General features: G+C 37.9%; 1 protein-coding gene across 1 annotated transcript in view; it reads right to left on the minus strand.

Annotated features, from left to right (window-relative positions):
• UNC13C (unc-13 homolog C) overlaps window positions 1–23,447 on the minus strand; it is a 638,789-nt gene that overhangs the window by 293,370 nt on the left and 321,972 nt on the right. Inside the window, exons 13-15 of the mRNA XM_032481154.1 lie at window positions 9,238–9,316; window positions 8,163–8,168; window positions 6,964–7,035 (exon numbers count right to left, since the gene is read on the minus strand). Coding sequence (XP_032337045.1) covers window positions 6,964–7,035; window positions 8,163–8,168; window positions 9,238–9,316 — 157 coding nt within the window. The remainder of the gene's footprint in view (window positions 1–6,963; window positions 7,036–8,162; window positions 8,169–9,237; window positions 9,317–23,447) is intronic.

Here is a 23,447-nt window from a genome sequence, read left to right on the forward strand (position 1 = left end):
TTGATGTGTGCTTTTTAGAAAAAAAAAAAACAATCTATTTACTGTCCTCTAGGTATCACCTTGCTATTTATGGACAAAAGCATCAGAAAGGTTTGCACAGCAAAGATTAGGTACAATGTGGTCTTTGAAATTTGTTATAAATATGAAGACAGAACAATGATAGAATAAGTTCCTAAGTGGAAAAAACAGACATAATTTCATGACAGATTTTCTCAAACTAATCATTACGTAAGATTGACTGTAGAAGCTAAAACTACTCAGGTAAATTTTTTTGTAGCAGGAAGTGCAGAGACTAAAAGTTATGTGTCTATCCATGGAAGACAGCAAGTAATTTGTTTTCACTCATATTGTTTTATAATAGATACCAATTACCATTGACCTAAGTAACTTATAGGTTGAGTCCAAATAAAGAAGACAAAACAATAGCAAAATAGATGATTTGATTTAAGGAAAGGACAATATAGGATATGCACTCCAGAGTACAATGTGGTTCCACGCCAATATACAACATGGAACTTGATCTGATAACAAATTAGGATAAATTTGTCATAAACTGTAAGTACTGGTTTTTCTCCAATTCAAACTTTCAATGAAAAAAATATATATAGAAATAATGAAAGTGGTGTGAGGTGAGTAATTTATCAACCATAAGAGGTAATGTGAATTTCTCCAGTAAGGGAAATTTTGGAGATTGTAATGTGGAAAGCCTAATTCTTTCCAGTTGGGGCAGAGACTGAGTTCTTATAAATCTTCTGACAGAAGCCAAGAAAGAGTAGGAAGATGGGATAGGATGTTATATAGCGAAGGGAGAAGGTGGGGGGACCATCCCTCTTAAAGGGAACCCATCCTAGTGTTCTCTTGCACAGCCAAGAAAGACAATCATGGAGCCATGGAAAGTTGTGTGGTGAAAGCAGTTAATAATAAAAATAACTAATATTTACTACCTACTTATGTGTCCAAAATGTTTGAAGTGCTTTTTATTTGTTACCTCATTTCAATCTCCCAACAACCCTCTAGAAATATTAGTATGCTCTCTCTGCATATTGGAAAACTGACCTGGCAACCTAGCAGACTAAGGTGATAGAGCCTACTGGGTAAGTGTTAGAAATTTTTGGGTTTTTTTTAACTATGTAGAAGAGCTCAAAAGAAATAGATTCACCAGGTGTCCAAAAAAAATACATAAAGGAAATTAATGACACAATTACAAAAGTGAATTCTGTGGAAATCTAAGTGGTGTGCTTGTGATGTGTTAAACTCCTGGGCTGAGCACTTGGGGTTTTCAGACATGACATTTAGACTTGTCTTCTACCAACGTGAGCGTTGAGGGTAGTAATCAGAGCCTAAGCATTTTCAGACCTTTATATATTTTTTTAGGACAGAATTATTGATCAACTTTATAATCTGAAAAGTATTTTTATTAAGCCTTGAAAAATATACCTACTATATTAAAGTAAATAGTATAGATTAATTTATTTAATGGAAAACAGGGAAAATAAAGAAAAAAATCTACATAATAGAAGCCTAGAAAAGAAATAAAGTAAAAAGGAGAGACAGTAAGTTTTTTAAAAGTAATAGAACTAAGCTCAAATTTATTATGATAAATGTAAACTGAATTAACCTGGACAAAGACAAATTCTTAGACTGAATTTCAAAATTAAGCTATCTGTTGCTTATGAGCTACACACAAAACACATTAAGATTTAAAGAAAGGGCAACAAAAACTTCTATCATGGAAGATATTAACCTAATTTAGTGTAGCTGTATTATCATCACACAGAATATTTTTAAGGAAGAAGCATTTAAGAGATTAATAGGATTACTAGCAAAAGTGGAAAGAAACAATTTATCAGGAATATAGAAGTTCCAAAACTTATGGACTCAGAAAAAGCTCACATGCAATATCTACAAAGTTCATCAAGAACTAAACCATGAAACAATCCTCAATTAAATACCAAGACTGAATGTACAGTCCAGGTCCTCTGAATACAACGCAGTAACAAAAATAAAGCCCTTATCTTTGGAAGATTAATGAAAACCCTTGTAAGTAACTAATGAGTCAAAACATTAATCACTGGATCATTTCATAATTCTACCTCAACAACAATAAAAGCACATACAGCAAAACTTGTATGATGCAGCTGAAGTGTGCTGAGTGGAAAATGAACTTTTAAATGCATACATGTTACAAAAGACAGAAAGAAAACTAAGTTACAACACACAAATGTGGTAAAGATATAAACAAAAGCAATAAGTGAATGACAAATTCTTTGAAGGTTGGAAGGAGGAAGAAAATGAGGAAGGACTACGTAAGGGGTGGAAATCTCTTTTTAAGGCTGAGTAATAAATACACAGGGTGTTTCTATTATTACTTATCCCCTTTCTTTGTGTTGTAGACATTCATTCATATGTATGGAAAAGTTAACAGCAACAACAAAAATTGACAAACTATATATTCAACTTAAGCTTGAAAAATAGCTTCAGGGTCAATACGAAGAGTAGAAGATGAATTTAAGTAAGACAAGAGCAGAAATAAATGAAATGGAAAACAAAGAAACAACATGGAGTCAGCAAAACAAATGGCAGAGAATCTCTTGCAGTACTGATTTTACAAAAGAGAAAAAATGCAAATAGTTAATAACAAGATGAAAACACCACAGCTCTTACAAATAATGATACAATTACATGAACAGCTTAATGCTATTAAATTTGTAAATTTAGAAAAAGGACACGTTTCTGGAAAAATTATCAAAACTGACTCATGAACAAGTGTTTAAAGAATATGGACAGAATTCTTACACTGAATAAATTGATTAAGGAGTCAAATGATCACTCTAAAAAAATTCTAAGATGGCTTTAGAGGTAAGTTTTGTCAGTCTTTCAAGGTTTAGCAACACTTACTCTATGCAGATCAGCTCAGAGAAGTGACAGAAAGGAAAGCTCCCCATCTTATTTTATAAAATTAGATTATACTTGATGCCACAATCATTCAAAGACACAGTAAACCACAGGCCATTTTACTTGAATCGAAGTGCAAAAATCTTCCATAATTAGCAAACATATGGGAAAATCAAGGCCAAGGGAATTTCAGTAACTCACCCAAGTTCCCACAGCTAGTAAAGGGTAAACTGGACCAACATCTTTTTCATGCCAAAGACTGTGCTCCGGAAGAAGGACAGAAGGATCACTGACAATGCTACTTGTAAACACGGGACAGTCTTTGTAGTCGGAGTCATTACTGCTGACTCCCAGGTCAGCGCTCCCTGGAATCCGTCCCTCAGTTGCAAAGGCGACAGGGAGGCACTGGGCTTAGCATGTACTCTGAGGACCTCACTGTGAGTCCCTGACTGTTGCTGCTCTGCCCAGCCAGACTTTCCTTTCACTTCCCACTCACTGCGAGGTAAGTATACTTCCACCCCTTTAAGCATCACGTGAACAAGTCTCAGGGAGGCAAGGCGTATTAAGCAGCGAGCTTTCAAAGGAGTAAGAGGTAGAGCTGAGGTTCAGATTCAGGCCCTATCACCTCATCACTCGCTCATGTGGTCTGAAGGGATTCCTGATCCCTGAGCAGGAGAGCAGGAGTCCAGAGTCGCTGGGTGAACCATGAGCCTGCAGCTTCCAGACTGAACCCCAGGTACCAGAGAGTTGTTCTGACCTGCTCCGTCCTTCCATGTACCTTACTAGAGTCATGCTAGGAATAGGGCCCAGGTCTGCTCGCTTGATAACTCCCACACCCTCGTTCTTGTCAGTCCCTTTTCTTTGGCCTGAATCCTGTTATTGGAAGGACCCCTACCATCCCAGACATATCAACGCTTACTGAGAATTGACGCTCCCTATAAACATAGCATTAGAACAGCCTCCTAAACATGGTCATCAACCCAGATAGAACAGTGTTCTACAGTCTCTTTTGAGCTTAGTGATTCGGACTCCTCGCTCTACTTGAGTTTCCCCTAACCATCATCTAAGCCGGTCTTAGTTTAAATACTCCTGCGTGGAAGCTTCTATTGTGAACTATGGCAACAGCGGGTACAAAGTGTGGTATCTCAGCTCCCCTCTCACTATAAGGATCACGACAGCAGGAATCTGTAGATGAGTTACTCTCTGCCTTATTTCCCAAATCTGAAACAATCCCTGAAACACAGCAGACAGTCGATTAGTGTTCACTGAAATACTGAATGGATCTGCTTTGACTGCCCCACTGTTGAGTCCAAAACCTAGGAAACCACCACTCGGAAAGCAGACACGAAGCTGGGCAGCAGAGCGCTGGCAGGACGGCTGCTGTGGATACAGACATTAGATGGTGATCCTGCCTTGTGTATTAAACCAGATGGGAACAGTCAAGAACTACAGCCCTTAGGCTGTATTAGACTTAGATTCCCAACCAGCCCCAGCACCTCCTTGTGGTGAGCTGGAACTCGTGATGGATGGGGCACCCAGCAACGCTTCCCCCATTGACAACAGAATGCTAACAGAGGTGGTGCTGGCTGGCCTACTGTCACCTTGTATCAGACTTTATAGCCCTTTCCTTCCTTAGAAGAGATGACTGAGTTTTCACCACACATCTCTTTAATTAAAATAAAAGTGCTACCATTTTCCACATGGCCAAACCTTTGTTCTTCACGTTAAGGCAAATATTTCATGCTTTCACATTCAGGGTGCCTGGGACTTGCGGCACCAAGATGTGGAGATTATTCGCTCCAGCATTTATGTCCATTGTCCATGTAATGACTTAATGTGACAGCTTGTCAGGAGGGACATTTCATATGCCTGTTGTACTAAAATCAGTTTTCATTTGCTTTTTGAGACATGGGCTCCCAGGAAATGGGTTCTAGGAGTTTTAGAGCTCTAGAGAGTTTTAGATGGGCTCTATTCATCCACCCGACACCCACACAGAAAAATCTTTTCCATAGGCCTTCTGAAATGAAGAAATAACATGGTACTTTTAAGTAAACGTGGCAGAGGAGATTAATAGCCAATTTAACCCTGAAGTGAGGGTGTGCTTCCTGCAGAACCTCAGGAAATATAGTAGTAGCATTCCTTGCATTTCTATCGCTCTCTTCTTAACTTTTCACAGGAAGGAGTATTTGTGCCTCAAACGCAATATCACATTTAAAAATGTAAGAAAGGAATAGTCTAGTCACTTATCAATAAAACCCCCCACTGCAATGATATCCTCAAAAGCAAAAGACTGGATACTTTGCAGATTCAGTAAGCAGTATGAGGCTTTCTCATCTACCAGAGAAGGTTTACTGTCTCATTTCCAAACTTTGTATCTAAATATGACATGGCATCACAAATCTAATAGAGAATAAGCCCCTGGGAAAGCAGCCGCATTTTTCAAATCCTGTGGCACAATACAAAATGTTGTGAGCTTGATTTGCAAATGTTAGCCATTATATCTAGCAGATTAAAAAAAAAGTTTCTTCTGTATAGCACAGGGAACCATATTTAGTATCTTGTAGTAACCTTTAATGAAAATGAATACATGTATGTATATGCATGACTGGGACATTGTGCTGTACATCAGAAATGGACGCATTGTAACTGACTGTACTTCAATTTAAAAAAATGTTGTGAGCTTGCTGGGGCACCCAGATATTCAAATGGGCATGTATTCTCGCTAATGTTTATGGGGCTGAGGGGGCCTGCTGATAGAGACCTAAGAAAGGTTGGCTCTTGGTGGAAGAGGGCAATGACAGGAAGAAGAGAATGAGAAATACTGATATAAATAATGGTGTTTAAATGTCATGTGGAGAGAAATTTAAAGCAGGTAATATCATTGGCCAAATTACTATTCTTTAAGACAGACAAGCCTCTGAAGTTGGGGGAGGTAGAGTATGTTAGTTGCAGTAAAGGAGGGCCCAGATAGACTGTCTTGGATAAAAGCCCCAGCAGAGTGGCTGTGCAGGATGGAGTTACCAGGCACAACATCCACTGTTCACTGGAACCGCCTGAGAGGTGTTTTCGTTTTTGTTAAAAAACAAACAAACAAACAAAAACCTTCTATCCACGATCTACTTAAAGCCAATTAAATCAGAATCACGGAAATGTGACCCAGGCATCGGTATGTTGTAAAGCTCCTCCAGGTGATTGTAATGAGCCAAATTTAAGACTCCCTGAACTAGATATCTGCAAACTACTTGTACCTTCTCTTCATGTTGGTTCTTTCATTGAACAAGAATTGGCAAAGCATCTATCTCAAGCCAGACAGTGTGCTAAGCAAGAGGGATGAAGGTTTACTTAACAAGAAAAACAAACAAGATACAGTGCTACCCTCATGGATATCAGAGTCTAAGAGGAAAGGCTTATGCAAAATAATCAAACTGTAGTAACAGAAATAATTAAAGCAGCAGCTTATAGTAACTGTTTACGGTACCCTAGGCTGTGCAGCATATTAAACATTTTTTCTCTCTTATTATCCTTAATCTTCTATCTTATTATCCACTCACTATATGGATGAGAGAAACTCAGGTTCAGAAAGTTATGTAACTTGCCAGATATAACTGTGCTAATCAAGGGGTACAGACGGGACTGACCCCAAGCAGCCTCCACTCTTAACCATGCTAAACCATACTCTACTATGGAGGGTATGACTAAATGCTAGAAAAGCCCAGAGGAGGAAACGAATAAGTGAGCCAAAAGGGGAGGAGAGTGTCTAGGAAAGCCTCAGAAAGGAGGCAAAACCTGAACTATAAAAAGTCAGCAGGATTTTGTCACAGGTCAACTGTATGGGGATGAAAGAACATTTGCACAGACGGGGAAAGTGCACTGCATTATTTGATCAGCGGAGGATCATTTGTACAATAGTGAAGCTGAGGCCTGAGAAAATTTGTTTCGGTTCAGACTTTCCCCACATTCCCAGTTATTCCTAGGACTTTGGAGTGAGCATCCCAGTGAAGGGGCCCCAGTAGAATGCTTTCCCCAGACTATGATCAATGCACTGTTGGTTACTGACTCTGCACCTACCAGTTCCTCATTGTTAAGTGATGTCCTAATCACCATAGCCAGCGAGAGTCCAGATTTCCGGGCAGCCAGGGTCTTAAAAAAAAAGAAAAAAAAAAAAGAGTTATGAGTTACTGGTACATGAGGTGGCTGCTATATACATATTGCTCAGCAGAACACGAAAATAATGACCATCACTATTTGTTATTTAGTCAGAAGGGAACTACCATTTTCAGTAGTCAACCAATTCGTCCAGAATATGGATTCACTGACCATGAAAGCTGAAAAAGCCCCTTTAGATCATCAGACCTAGGCCCGACATTTTTACAGATGATAAAACTGAGGCCCAGGAAGGCAGGCTGCCCAGCCTACGGTTTCTAGACTAGCAGGAGGTTTCTAGAGCACTGTTTTCCCCAAGATGATCATGATCACATTCCTTCACAGAACGTGACCACTGATACAGAGCCAGCTCATCTGTCTGACAGCCTCGGATCACAGCTGGGACAAGGTGATTCTTGAGCTGTTCACAGTTCCCAGGAACATTCCTCTATATCTAGCCAGGGTATTTTCTTTCAAGTGTTCCATTTTATCAACTGACAATCATCATTCCCAGATTTGTTTTCTTCACTCAATGCTGGTAACTTATGTGATTTTAAGTATGAGTCATGCCCCTTTCATGTCCCCTGGAAAACAGAACCATTATGCTGTTCCCACCTGAAACAGGCAATATAGTAACTTGACAGTGCTGTAGAGAGTTCTGGAAATCAGAAGTCCTATATGAGAATATTAAACCTTCTCTCCCATCAGGAACAAAGGGAAGTCATAGTGGAAAAATGTATCTGGTCAGAATTATATCTCCTTGGAGATACAAAGCCATTGCACTCAGTTAAAGACAGTCCTAAGTGAGGAAGTCACTTTCCACCCATCTCCAGTCCTACCGTGTAAACTTATCGAGGGCTCACCTCCAAGGATAAGCTTCCATTTCTGACAACTATGTTCCAAAAATTATGTTTTTATTCTATTTCAGCCTGCATTGGCACCTGCTGTTTACATAAGCGGTCTGGCTTTTAGAATGGAACCAGATGTTACATTCCTAGAGAACCCAAACTTCTTATTCTTTTATTTCTGTTTGCCCTTCTTGCCCCCTTTTATCCCAGGACCTGATGCAGTGTACATTTGAGGAGACTGCCAAGTATTAATCAAGTAAATTGAAAATCACTCACCATGGCCTGAGGAATCCAAGTGTCAGAGGAAACAAAGTATAAATAATTAGATATAAGACAGGTGAGAAAAAGAACAATGTCAAATAAACCGAGCATTTTAAAATAATGTCACACTATAATGGGATGAACCTGAGCTAACTCAGATGTATAGCAATATGATGTTTTCCAGTATAAAATCTTTCCAGGCAAGACTGTATGTTTCCTATTTTAAAACTGATGGCCTTCAGATGAAGGTTTTCTCAGCAAAATTAAAAATGATATCAAGAAGTTGTGCACATTGTTGCTAAAAGGGAAATTTTAGCAATCAATTATTAAGCAATAATAGGAATAAACCATCAAGAATATGTCTCAAAAAATGAAAAGAAATAAAGAATATGCCTCAAGAAAAATATGAAAACATTGTGGATGCTAGAAAATACTTGTTTTTCATGTTGATGGGTATTTGTTTTCAGAATTTAATACAGACCATTATAAATTCTTTTCATCTCCAGGTGGTCTCTAGCATATTTCCTTATGGGAAAGTTTGTTATTCAGAATTATGTTCAGGGATAATAAAGGTTTTAAAGACTTGGAAGCCATGGTTTTCTTTAGATAGTGGAACAGCTTATTTATTTGGCTAGACTTGATCTTAATATAAGAGCATAAAGAATTAATTAATATTATCTGCTGGCTTTGTGAAGCAGTAAAGTTTATAGGGTCAAGGTGAAGAAGTTCAAGTCCGGCCTTCCAGTGCAAATTACACTTGTGGTCATTTACAGTGCCGAGCATATCAAGCCCAGAGGCAGCAGCCAGCTCCACGCGCTGTGTGACTTCTTCCTGCTCAATTACAGGGCCATTTTAACTCCATCTGTAATTTCAGCTAATACCAAAAGCTGTCAAAAGGTTAGAGTTATTTCCTCCATCTAATAGATTTTAAAGAAATAAGAAATAAAACACTTGCGGGAATCCAGCTTCTGGTGTGTTTTATTCTATGAAACATTTACAGGCTAGGCATTTAATGAAAAGGGCAATACGACAGCTAATAAACACCAAGACGACACACGCAATCCAAATGACTTAAACAGGAGTGACTCACCACATCTCGTACGATGGGCAGAGTTTTCTTCCTGCGGAGATCTGGCATGCTGTCAATACCGTAAAGTCCCCGCCCAGCTCTGAAAGAGGGGAAAAAAGGAATAATTTCAATGGGTAACTGACTCCCTATAAGAAAGAGTGCACTGTTTGTAGTAAAAAAGGCTGTTGAAAAGATTAAATGATTACCATGGTTTTCAATCAGTTCAGAGAGCAGCAGATTCAAGATTCAAGGACCTTGCCCAGTGAGAAGGAGAGACTGACTACCACATATAGGGATGACCTGCCTTCTTGGATAGTTCCATACATTGAAACTTCAAAATATACATGGCCTGATCCGACACACTGTTTTATTGTATCACAGAGAGGATAATAAAAAATCGTTAGGTATATGGAAATTTGCACCTCCCTGGAGGAAACAGAACCAGGGCAGTTTTGTGGAAGTATGGTCTGCCTGCAATGGTAAAGAGATTATTTTTATTGTAAAAACACTATTTTTGTGATGTTACAACTTCACAGATTGAACTCCAAAGTGGCATCTCCAGATCTTCAGACATTTAAAATATTAGCAACTTCCCTAATATCAGAATTGCCACTTACCTGAATTTATCCAAAGATAAATGCACAGAATTAAAATAGTTGTTCAAGGATGTTCACTGCAACTTTTTTTATAGTAGCAACAAAAGTTAGGTAACCTAAATATCCAGCAATGGCATGTTGACTAAATGAAGTACAGTACATTATACAATGGGAAGAATGCAGTAATTAAAGTAAGGTGAATATCTGTATGTAGATAAAAAATGCAATAATTAAAGTAAGGTAAATATCTATGTGTATATATGAAAAAATAATAACATGCTAAGTGAAAAAAGCAAGTTTGCATATTATTAAATTTAGTATGACCCCATATATGCCTGTGTGTTTAAATATGCATAGAAAATATCTAGAACTATATTCATCAAATTGATAAACACAGTTACCTTTGTGGAGCGAAACAGTAAGAGAAAAAGAAGGCTCTCCCTATGTTATAAATGTGACAGTGTTCAATGTTTTTAGCATAAGCATGTTGTCACTTTTGGATTTACAACTGTTTTGTAAAATACTAGTATTTATGTTTATTAAAATGAGTTTAACACATTTAATCTGATTTTTTCTTGCATCAAAGCTAGTCTGTTTATACAACCAAAAAGGTGTTAAAATCATTGATGATTGCTTCTCCTTATGCTCACTTGAACTACAAAATTCTAGCTAAACCCCAGCTGAGAGTCAGGTTTTTCACTGGGAACAACACAATTCACATCGGTGGGTATTAGCTGGGCAGCTCTGCCATTGGAACAGTCTACGACAGCCGATAATAAGTTATCTGCACTTTATCATCCAGTTGTCACTGACGCAGAGACTACGTTTCATTCTTGCTGCATAACTTCACAAATGGAAACCTTTGTCTTATTGGATCTTTCTTTGTAGCTGCAATCTTAACTCTAATACTTCTAGTTGTACCAATTTGGCGTTCTTGGACATTCATCAAATGCATCATGCAGCTCATGTAAAACAGAGCCAAAATATTAATAAAGATAAAATGGTAATAAATAGTAATAATGTCGTAACTTATGTTTGAAAGTGAGGATCAAATGCAGTAAGAAATAGGAACTATTAAAACTACTGCACATGGGTAAGAAGGCCATAAATAATGAACAGATTCTACTTACGGTCATGCACTTGAACTAAAAGTTACCTTTAGATCATAAATTGCAGGACAAAAGTAATTGCGGGGCAGAGATCGAGAAAGAGGAAATAAAGAAGAGGGGGAAAGAAAAAAAAAGATAGGAGGGACGACAGTGTGTGTGGTAGGGAGAGAGGACAGTTAGGACCCTGTCCACCACTGAACCTTTGAGAAAGGATATATACAGCTCTCGTCCTCGTCCAGAATAATGCCAATGACACTCTATAGGTCAAGGGCTGTGACAGTCACTGGTGATAGTCAAAGATCAAGCACTGTGATCACAAAAGAATCATTGGTAGCATGCTCTTAAGGACTGCAAAAAAACTGCAGAGTGTAGAAGAGGGAAAGGCAGTGAGTTTTTTTTTTTTTTTTTTCTTTTCTTCAACACGCATCTTTAGAAAGACTACTACTCTCTCAGTATAACATCTTGCTTCCATCCTGTCCTGTTTCCACATTCTCCTCCTCTCCCTGCCTGTTCGTGCTGGACCCTCACACAACCTGAACACCAAATATGTGGGAAAAGGATTATGTGAGTGGATTTTTAAAAGGATTTTTTCCAGTTTCATTTGCACCAATCGAAGGCTCTGATTCCAAGCAGTTTCTACTTTCTCTCCTCTGTGAACAGAGTTAACAATGGCACGAAGAAAACATCAATAAATGTCTTTCCACGATATTACATGGCAATCATACTAACTAGCTGCCTCCAAGTGTTTAGAAATGTTTTGATTTCAAAGTAATGTGACTTTAATACTTTTTAAAGAAATGTATTCGATTGTGAAAATGGTTGAAAAAGTGATTTATAAAGTGCAAAGTTTTATCTAAATGAATGGTGTGTTTTGTTCCATCACAAACAAATGATTTATTTTCTTTATGTTTTCCTTCTCGTAACTTAAATTCCCAAACCCACCTAGAATTTTGAGCAATTCTGCGTATTCACAAATTCAGGAATTAGTTGCACACATAGATTTTCTGGAACCTCACACTTCACCCTTATGCTTGCCTCATCAGAACAGAGATATCCAAGGACCCAGGCCAAACATGAGCACAAAACAATGAGCCCCAGTTAGAAGACATGGATCAAACCTCATCTCTGTCCTACTTGAATTTGTCATTTAATTTCATTAAACCTACATTTGTAATTTGTAAAATTGCAATGCATTAAAAACGTTCTCTTAACCTTCACAGGTAGTGCCCAAAATGTTTTTCATAGGGGTATATTTTCTTATAATTTTACATTTTCACCATTACTATAAGGAGTTTATACAAACATATACTTCAATGAGCTTATCTATCAAGTAATAATAAAGCTTTTATTTCAAACCTAAATATTAAAAAAAAATCTGCCCCAACAGCCTCACCTCATGAATAAAGATGTGCATGATAAATGTTGTGAAGTTCTACACAAACATAAACTATTTTTGTAATATTTACTGAGAGTCTTCCTAACCAGGAGAGATCTGGGGGCCATCAAATTTTTTTAAAATGGTGAAGACTGGAAAAATTGGTAGGTAAATAAACTGACTTTAGAGGCAAGAGGTCAAGTTCATGGGTATCAGCTAAAATCCAGAAGCCATTAGCTAGCTCAATGAGGAGGAAGTCAGAGGGAGTCATCAACACAGGCAACAGCGAACAAGTAATTCTGAAGGGAAATCTAATTCTAGGGAACAAGCTGTCTGATCTCAATCCTTTCTGGTATAGCTGATCGGATTAAGCTGTCCCCAACTGCAGCCAGCACACTAGCTAATACTAATCATATTTAGATGGTGCTCACCAGGAGCCAGACACCAGGCTAACCATTACAGCCAACTTTACAAGTATTGTCTCATTTTTTTCTCAAAAACTCCAATGAGGTATCTGCACAACTTTTTCTCTCACTTTATAAATGAGGAAATTAAGGCACAGAAGAGTTCAGACTCATCCCCAAGGTCATTATCAAAGTCCGAGTCAGCACTGCCAGGATTTGACTTACCATACACTACTGCTTATATGATTATATTATTCTGTATTTAGAACAATCATATGGATTGAGGTTTACCATTTATCCCATTTTACCTTAAATAAACCTTAAATTGAGCAATTTACCCAGGCCTAGAAGTATTTGACAGAGCTTGATTTCCATTGCAGGATAGCTTTGCCTCAAACCTTGAGTTCTTACTAATTTTTTTTTGTGTGTGTGGTAGGAGGAAACAGAGGCCAGTCCGAGTTGATCAAGAGGTGCTGCTAGTGTTTGAATTTTTAAGCATGTATTCTAAGAGTAATTATTAGCTTCTGATTAGAAACCCTGTATCACTGTATAAGATAGTCCCAAATCCTCCCGGGGTGGTCCCTCTCCAGCTATTCAAGTGTTCCCCCAAGGACAAAGGAGCCTTTTAGACTACAAGCATTGCAAATGAGAGAAAGGCATTGGGAGATCTACAGAATATCTGGAGAGTCAATGATCACATATAATTGACAAAGGCTATAATTTTCTAGGCTAAATTAAGTGAGATGTATTCTAATTCAACATTTGCTCTATTAAAAAGCCTTACATTTCATCATTTTATTTCTTAGTTCTTTGCCTAATTATACTAAAGGGAGTTTACTGAGTCTAATAAAATTTGAGTATAAAAGTATATTGCTATATACCTTCACTCAGTTTCAGTTAATAATCTTGTTACAGAACAACACAAATTGTCTACAAGGTATAAACAGTATTCAGTAATTTTTAAGAAATCCAATACACAGGTGGAAGTGCTAAAGCTGATTTTACTAAGTACACAGTAATTATTTTTAATTCAAAATTGATCTGATAACAAACTGAATCTATATAGATTGAAAAAAGAACTCTTGAGAAGGCACCAGGAGAGTACTGCATGAAAACTATCAAGCAGGGTTTCCAAAAGTAGTACTTTCTCATTATGGGACAAGGGTGTGCAGATGCTTGATGCTTAATGGGTAATATTCAGAGACTTGCTGATTTCCATTAGAAATCAGAAAATTGGTAGACTCTTTATATCCAAAGAAGTTGTTAAATTAATTGAAGACTATAGTCCTACAAAAACAAATCATAGTGCTTCTGTTTATTTCTGTGTTTCCAAGGCTATTACCAAGCAGAGTTATACAATCTTTTTTAGCATTATGGGATATTAAGGCAATGTAAAAGATTAATAAATCATACTAACGCCTTCTCCTCTAATACAGTGGTATTCTCTTTCAGACTTTTAAAAACAACTTTGTATTTATTTAGTTACTTAATGGTAAACATACAATTATCTATTTTGTTTTTCACTTATCTTGATATATTTTACATACATTTTAACACACTTCTTGACGATCATTATATACTTTAATCATCCATCTGCAGCATATTAGGATGTTATTCAGGATTTTTTTTTTTTGCCTTTTTCACCTTCTTTTTATTTCCATTATTGTGAACACTGAATGCGTATTTATGTCTGTGTAAATGATGATTCACTCCCCACATCTAATTACTCACTTATTCCTAATGTTTTTTGATTCCTTATTTCATCAAAAATAAGACACTATATGTCATAAGACAAAGCATGATTTTATATATCACTGTGAAAAAAATCAAATTAATCTCTGACACCATGCTTTCTCAGCAATCAGAATTTAAATTTTAGACTTGTTGAATGGGCCCTCTTAAGGTGACTGTCTATGGCATAGATTTCTGTCATATATCATATTTTTCTACCCATGAAAAGGAAAATAAAAACAAAAATTAGTTAGACTAATTAGACTCTCAGAGTCCAACTTTTCAGAATTACTCTTCAACTCACAACTGTCATAGTCTGAGACTTTTTCCAAATTATTGTCCTTTAAGCCATCAAGAGCACCAGTGATTGAGCATTATGTAAAATAGGACTCCATTATTGTTTCATATGTTCCAAGATGCAGACAGCTCTACTGCCGATTTGGGTGCTGGTGGGCTCCCAACCTTACCAAAAGCATCAAAAGAGACAAAACACTACTCCGATCCTTCCTCAAAGCATCCTTATTTTTCTAAACTGAATAATTAAGAGATTGCAATTACCCAGCCACAACACTAGCAATAACAACAAAGTTATACTTTGCCATCGCACTTTAAGATTACAAGCGTGCAGGCTTGTAACCCTCCTACAACTGCAGCTTGGTTACCAATGTTTAAGACACCCTCAGTTATTAAGATTCATCTGAGTTTGTTTTAAGGTATAAAAACGCACATTGTAGAGTTAACAAAACATGGTATTTGGGCAGTTGTCTCCCTCCTGAACTTTCCCATTGATAGTGTCCTAGTCCAGGCTTTATCTTTATCTCTCAGATTTTTTTGCTAGCCCATTTTTTACACTGCCAGAGTGATTTTTCTGGAATACAAATCTGAAGATGTCATTTTTATACTCAGTATGCCTTAGTGCCTGCAAGATAGAGAACAAACCCCTTTACAAGCCAAGAAGGTATGATTGCTCCTCCAGTCTCATCTCTCTTGATCTCTCCTTATACTTTCTTGTTCTAGTCATCTTCCGCTCCTTGTAGATCCTCAGGGGCATCATGCTACCCTCTACCTGTCTGTCTTTACTCTGCCATTTCCTCTACTGGTATGGCCTCCTTGCTGAGTGGCATCAGCTCACACTTACCTACCTCTCAGATGAACTTGAAAGTAACACTCATTGATCCATAAGGCAGATGTAAGTATCTCCTCAACCAACTTTACTTGGCTGCGACCTCAACATCATGGATGCTGAGTGGGAGGGACTGGGGAGTGAGAGGAGGGGGAGGAGGGAGAATCCTGGCTCCTGCTGTTCAGATGGGCTTCTGAGCAGCTGTGTGGGTTAAAATTAAATACTTGTAACTGAGAGAAGGGTATTCAACTTTTTGGTCGAACTAGGGTAGAAAAACCTGTGGGAACAGTTGTTCCACGTCCTCTGCCATAACCCCCGTAAAAGTAGATTCTGTCTGTTTACATGGATGTCCCTGCTAGAATACAGGTTTCCAAAAAATGAGACATAAATCTCACTTCTCTCTATTTCCCTACAGCCAACTCTGGCATGTAGCAGGGAAGAATGAAAAGTGGAAGGTCAAGGGAACAGGCCTGGACACTTAAGAGACTAGACATCAAGGAAGTCATGGTCTTGTTTTAAAACCTAAGATCCTTATCTCGGAAATAACACCTGAAAAGAACAAGACAGAAGCCTGAGAACCAGGGAGAAAGTTAAGGACCTCACACTAAAGTGGGTTAGCAGGCAAGGACTTAGTCACTGGAAGAAGGTAAGAGCACAGTTACTCAACCAGGAAATATTTCTTAATTTCTATGAATCTTGCTTATCTTAAATGAAAAATGCAAAAATGACCTTCCTTGTAGCATGGCTGAGAGCACTGACTGATATGACCTACATAAGTAGATGATACCTCACTGGTAACAATTATTTTATTACAGATTTGTGTAGTCAGGAACATTATTGAAGTTGATGGAATGTATGCTGGCCCATTGCTGCCTAGGGCCATTCACATCCCTCCAACTAAGGAACAGATGAGTAAGAGTCCCTGGCATATGTGCACTTGAGGGCAGGCGTCTACTTAAAGAATTAGAGGAGGAGGAGGGAGAAAGCCATAGTTGTGACTGCACCCCACGTGGTCCTCTGAGTCCTATGAACCTTCTCTTCTGACTCAGCTTTAGTCAAGACTTCTCACCTCCGCTGATCTCGTTTTGGTTAGCACCTCAGCCCTGATATGAATGCATCTTGGCTGAGCTGATTCCTTGCCTAATCCTAACCTACACTCCTGGTCCCAGTTATCTGACTTATGTTGGACAAAATTCTCACAGGTGCTCCAACCCAGTTCATTCCTTTTTTTTCCCTGTTAGCTCTAATCTTGAAAAATACTGTTTTAGTCTCTCAAATAATTGTCTAAGCAGAACTAAAATTTAAAGCATTAAGCTTCTCCCTAGTATTAATCATTCCAGACTCCCCTATCTTCTCTTCATTACTTCCTGGATTCTCTGAACTGTGGCCATAAATTAGGATGTTTGTCTTTATTGAAAATCACATCTACTCCTCTAAACTACCACTGAAAATCCCTATGGAGGGAACTGCATTACAGACCAACCTAACAACTCTCAGTAAAACTTGTACAGCCATATTTCCCTTTGCCTTGGAGTGAACCACTGGTTCCTTGGTTGAGACAGATGAGCCAGCACTACATATCTGTGGGTTCCACATCCCTGGGTTCCATCAACCACAGACTGAAACTACTTGGGAAAAAAATAACCCAGAAAGTTCCAAAATGCAAAACTTGGATTCTCAGTGTGCTGGCAACTATTTGTAAAATATTTACAACTATTTACATAGCATTTACATTTTAGTTGCTATTATAAGTAATCTAGAGTTGACTTAAAGTATACAGGTGGATGTGCACAGGTTATATGCAAATACTATACCATTTTATATAAGAGGCTTGAGCATCCTTGAATTTTGGTACCTATGGGGGCACTAGTACCAATTCCCCTGAATAGCAAGGGATGACTGTAACTGCCATGACTGAATGAAAAGTATAGAAAATTATTTGCAGGGAGACAATACTGTTACCATCTGAGAAGCCAAGGGAAAACAAAACTTTATAGGGTACAGCATATTCCTGTCTTTCAATTCTTGCTCATTCTGGGCATGTGTTAATAAAATAATGAACTGGCAAGTTTAATTCCCCATCATTTTTAAATAGTTTCCTTTCCCTTCCTCCTTCTTGCCTTCATTTTCTTACTCTTTCTCTAGTTCATACAGTAAATTTGTCTATGAACTGACTTCACTGAAGTAGGCAAGGGACATGTTTGCTCTGTTGAATGCCTGGAGCACAGTGGGTATCAATACATAGTTTTTAAGTGTTCCTGAATATTTCCAAAACCTGTCAGTACTTTCAAGTAAAGACATCCATTTTAGAACCAATTATTTTTTCTGCACACTTTTTTTGGATGTCTCCTTTTGAGTTCTGTTTTTCATACTATCGCCATTTGCCCAGTTCCAGAGGCTTAAAATCCTTAATAACAGCTTATGCAACTTGAAAAACTTAAGCAACCTAAGAAATTAAACATTCCAACAGTCTTGTATTTTAGGCATATGGAAACTGAGCTGCAAAGTAATTACATACTTGTCCAAGGTACCCCGACTGTGGCAGCAAGCTAGGAATTCTCGGGGCTCCAGACCATCGCTACCATCCTTTTCATCTCTTCTCCTTTGCTTCTGACATCCAAGAGGTATCAAGCCTTGTCCATTTCACCTCGGTCACAGTCTCTCTTTTTCTTCCTCACATCCTCTCCTATTTGCATCTTTCTTTCTATTTGGAACACCACAACTTTGTTGTGAATTGTACCCTGTTCTAACTGGAATTCTTTCTGTTGACTTTAATGACTAACTTCCCTATCTCCAGGTCATCTTGAACAGAACTGCCACATCCACCTTCCTTTGAGTGTGCAGCCATGAGACTAACAGGATGAAAACAGTTTTAAGAAGACCAGTCTGGCAATCATGATGGATGAGAGGACACATAAAGGAGACAGAGAGATGGTCTAAAAGACCTGAAGTAATTTTGGATTCCCTAATGAGGGTCCTGACTCAAGTGGTTTCACCACTTTTTCAACCCCTTCATTCGCTTTATAAACTCTGGTAAAATTCCCAATTCAAACTGCTATAATATTTTCAAGAGTAAATGGCCTCGTTGTCAAGGAGAGCCTTTGTATTCTACAAAATTACTTTCTCCTTTCCTAAGCATTGACCTCTTACCGCTCTCTAATGCTCCTTAACACTTGAAGCAGGCTTTTTCTTTCAAACTCCTGTTCTTTTGAAATATGGTTTCAGAAGTGCTGAATACCTCATTATTCACTTTTACATTATTTTTTAAAAGCTGATGTCATTTTTAAGTTTTCAAAGACATCAAGGGGATGTGAAAGATTTACCATGCTGGTGGTAAAGAAGACTGCAGGTTACATTCCTAATAATTAAAAATTTTTCATAGCAAACAACCAAATGGTCCTAGGTTTTAGTGCAGTAAGTTGTGGAATTAAAAACCTAAAATGCAGCTGTTAAACACCCCCCTGAAAATTTCTCAATGTTAGTCTCGAGGAGACAATGCCAGGTGTCAGGGATTAACTCCTAACAACTCAACTATATTATGTACTTTCTAGGGCTCATTTCTTTAACAGCATGTTTCTCAAATAGACAGCGTAGCCTCTTACAGGGCTTGTGATTCCCTATGCAAAAACCTTTCTTATTCTTCTCATAACTTTATCTGCATCTTAATTAAATTCATAATATCACATACTACAGAACAGAAAACAAACAAAAAATTCAGCCTCTAAACTTTCTCATCATTAAGCAATTATTTGAAAAAAAAAAAAAAGTCCCTTTAATTAAAATTCATACCACATAGGGTCTCAATTTAGGGTGTTAGTTTTTAGATTCCTAAACTATGCTTCTGTGGTTCAACGCTGTAGTAAATATAAAATTGCATGTATTTATGTTCTTTGGTTTAAAGCTAAGTTTCTTAGTAATCTCTCTCCGGAAAAACTCAGCATTCACTAATATATAGTTTGTAAAGTGAAATCATTCTTAAGTTGAGGAAACATCAGCTTATTAATATGCTTTACATAAAGGCCATTAAAAGCAATCAAATATCCAGTAGCAAAGGAACTACATTTCTCAAACGGAAACCTCAGATTTCCTTTTATTTTTCTGTTCTTTTTACATATGCTACATATTTAATCCCCTGAAATTTTCAACAATCCATCCATCAATAATGAAAAAAACTTTAACAATTCCTTTCCCAACACTAATGAAAATTAGTTAATACCGAAGGCAGAGACTGGGCCATTAGGCAGTTGCCAGACTTTTACAGCCCAAGTCCCCTCTTATTCTTAGGTTTTTGAATAATCCTTTTCACAGTTTCCCTGCTTTATGCTAACAGAAACACAAAACATGACCCGGACTGGAGCTCAGAATAAAGACGCAACCTACCCAGTGGTCTAGCTCGGATAGGTAATACCAAGAAAAGACCCTGAAGCCCTGCTCACCACGAAAGAAAAAAGGAGAATGGGGAAAACTCAGGCCACGTGTATCTCACAAGGTACCCTGTTCAGAGACAAGATAACTGAGTGAAGCCCTGGTGATATGTTATTCCATGGCTGTCTCATTATTTTATGGGATATTACAGAATTCTTGCAATAGAATTCACCTCATTTTAGAAAAACAATAAATATATATCAAGTACTGGTTTAATGAATTCTCAACCTGAGGGTGAGTGTTGAAGGGATTCCAAGTGAAATAAACAAGTAGAGATAGAATATAATTACACGGTAGTATCAATTATATTTTTAAAAAATGTTTCTCTTACCATTGATTTCAAGTCAGTTACTTCTCTCCCCCAGTAGCTTCATCTGTTCCCTGCCTCCCTGGAGGTATGATCTCAAGACCTATGGCGGGAAGACTTCTGGCACCATTGGACTTGGCAATATTGTTATACCTACGAAAGCTTCAAGCATGACCACTTGTCATGCTTAGCATGCAAAATCATTCCTCTGCAATTCATGAAGGTTCTCAGAGGGCTGACTGCCCAGTGTTGTACAAGGGATCAGAAGCTTACGAAGTTAACAAAACTCAACTGCACGATCTTAAACTTTATTTACTAGCCAAGGACCAATTTAACCATACTACCACTGCACTCAATATATCCCTTTTATAATGGCAACAATTTGCTCCTCTCTGACTTCTAAGCAGATTATGGACTTATCAAAAATAGGAACTAAATACAATTTATTTTTCATATCTAGCATTTAGTATAGGATTTTAAACATATTAGTATTGCTAAACATGCTACTTAGTAATGGTAAAATTAATCACTGGAAGAATTCTTTTCAGTTATTTTTAAGTATTCCTTTCTAAAGTAAATAAATATATACGTTTAGAATTTCAACTAATTAGAAATGAAAACATTGTCCCACGTTCTCTTGTCTTCTTAGGATTGGGAACAAACATTATAATTTCAGAAGGTATGCCCCTCTGAAAATTGAGTGACAAATCAAGTCATTATTTCTCTAATTCAAAATGTTACTCTTACTGTTCTTAGCATAGGAGCACTTTACCTACCCAACGCCATCAGGGGTTAAAATAGAGAATAAGTATCCTTTGTTCCTGATGGATATGCCTTGCATTTTCAGGTACACTTACTGGAATTGACATGGAGCCTTAAACACACACTCACTCTCTCTCTCACACACACACACACACTCACACAACCAAAGGTAATTACAGTTATTTGAACAAAGACAAATCTATCCATGTTCAGCTTAAGGTATCATCAATCCTTCCATGAGGCTGTCAAATAAGTATTTTAGAAACACTTTTTAAACACAGTATTTAAAAAAACAAACACAGATATAATTAGAATGGAAGGGAGAGGGAGGAAGCCCAGCTATGAAGATTTGGGGGATTTGGCTGTGCTGACTGGAGAAGCAGGAAGTGGGAAAACCTTGTTTGTTCTGCTTGGCTCCATGCACCTAGACTAAGTGCTGCGGAGTGTTGTGAGAACCTTATGAAGGGCGTAATTAGTGATCTTCCTCCAAAACGTGCAGATACTGGGGCTGGCTTTCAGTGATAGTACATGAGTCTCTGGGTTTGGCCAAGAATCATAAGGCCAGCAGTGTATAAACTACAGTTACTTGAAAATGTGTATGTTTCCTCATGTGGTCATTAACATGAAAATGATAGAAAGACATACCTGAGTTTCTCCTTTGGGTGCATGCCTGGCTCTCCATGCACCCATCACACGGATCTCTCCTCAGAAGTTTGCTACAGGAGCTTAGCTTCCTATTTTGTGACTATTTCACCATGGGAGATGAAGTAAAGAGAACGCAGGTCAAGTCTGTTCGTCAACTGCGAACAGTACGGTGATGGAACAAAGGTAGCAACCTTCCACCAGTAGGGAAGTGCTGGTCATGGGATATATTAGTTCTGGACTCACAACTTGGTTGTTTGCCTGCCTATGCAAGATAACGCATTTGAGTCAGTGACAGTTAGGATCCCATATAAAACACACGGGTCTTAAGAGTAAGTGAATAAGCCAATGAGAAGTCAACTTTGCATAGAAAAGAAACTGCTTCTCTCTGGGAGACCCTGAATCACACAAAGCAAGACTCTTTGCTCCATTTTGCTTGACCATGCAGACAAACACTGATAAGCATACATATATTGGAGCCAAAATAATACACAAGTGGAGAACCAAAAAGCAGTTTCACTTTTTCCTTAAAAAGCAAACACAAAAGCTCAAAATACTATAATTTAGGGCTACTTATGTGATGCAGTAAGTTTTAGTTTAAATCTCATCTTTTCAATGAGACTTAACCATACCACGCTATTTAATACTGCAACATACAAACTGTCTCCACGCCCCACCCCCAATTCATCCCCCAACACTCCCAATCCCCTTTACCCAGCTTTACTCTTTTTGTATTTATACAGTTCTTATAACCATCTTGCACATTACATGACTTACGTTTATTTTTTCATTATCTATCACTCTTACTAGAATTCAAGCTCTACAGAAAGCAGGGATCTTTGTTTTGTTTCCAAGTGCCTTGAAGAATGCCTGGCACACAGCTGTCCAATAAAAATTGTGGGAAAGAATGAATGAGCAAACAGCCACTAACTGTTCCAAAATAATTATTACTTATTGGGCTCTTCCTGTGTGCCAGGTAACTGTTATAGCTGTTTCACACACATGAACTCAGTTAATGCACACAATAAATCTGAGATAGAACTACAATTATCCTCATAAGTGAGCATACTGAAGTACAAACATGTCATGTATCTTGCTCCAAAATCACACAACTGGCAATTACAGGGCTGAGTTTTGAACCTGGGGAGTCCAGTTTCTCAGTCAATCCTTTTAACCACTGTCTCAGTGATTAGTATTCATAATGGTGAACTGAGCCATTTCAAGAAAAGAGTTATTATGTTCTAAGTATTTTAAGAAGGCAGAGATGTATGCTCGTATCTTTTAGAAAAATGCTTAATAAAAATTGTTCTAATATTATATAGGTATCTTTAACAGTACTTCAGTTACCTGGATAATTAACTCATATGGAATACCCCATCTCCTCAAATACTTGGCTAGTTGCAGTATTCCAGTGGACATACTTATTTCCGTAATTTCTTCTCTTCTCTCCCTCCCCTCATCTTCCTCCCTTCCCTGCTCCACTCCTGTCCTTCCTCTTTTGTGACTCTTGGTGATGACCGTGATCGTCACCGCTATCACCATCACCAACAGCAATGAGGTTGCTACTTTAGACTGGCTCATCACACTGTATGGAAACGCTTCCTTTCTGACAGTGTGGGATCCAAAATTTGAATCCTAACTTTTCTTTAAGGCCCAAGTTACTCTTGCTACTTCACATATCTTGGGTTTTATTTTCCATTAGAAGTGGGTTATGTTTTAACAACCCCTGCACAATGCTTTGTATTGGGAGTTATACA

Source organism: Camelus ferus, chromosome 6, assembly GCF_009834535.1.
Source record: "Camelus ferus isolate YT-003-E chromosome 6, BCGSAC_Cfer_1.0, whole genome shotgun sequence".
Lineage (NCBI taxonomy): Eukaryota > Metazoa > Chordata > Mammalia > Artiodactyla > Camelidae > Camelus > Camelus ferus.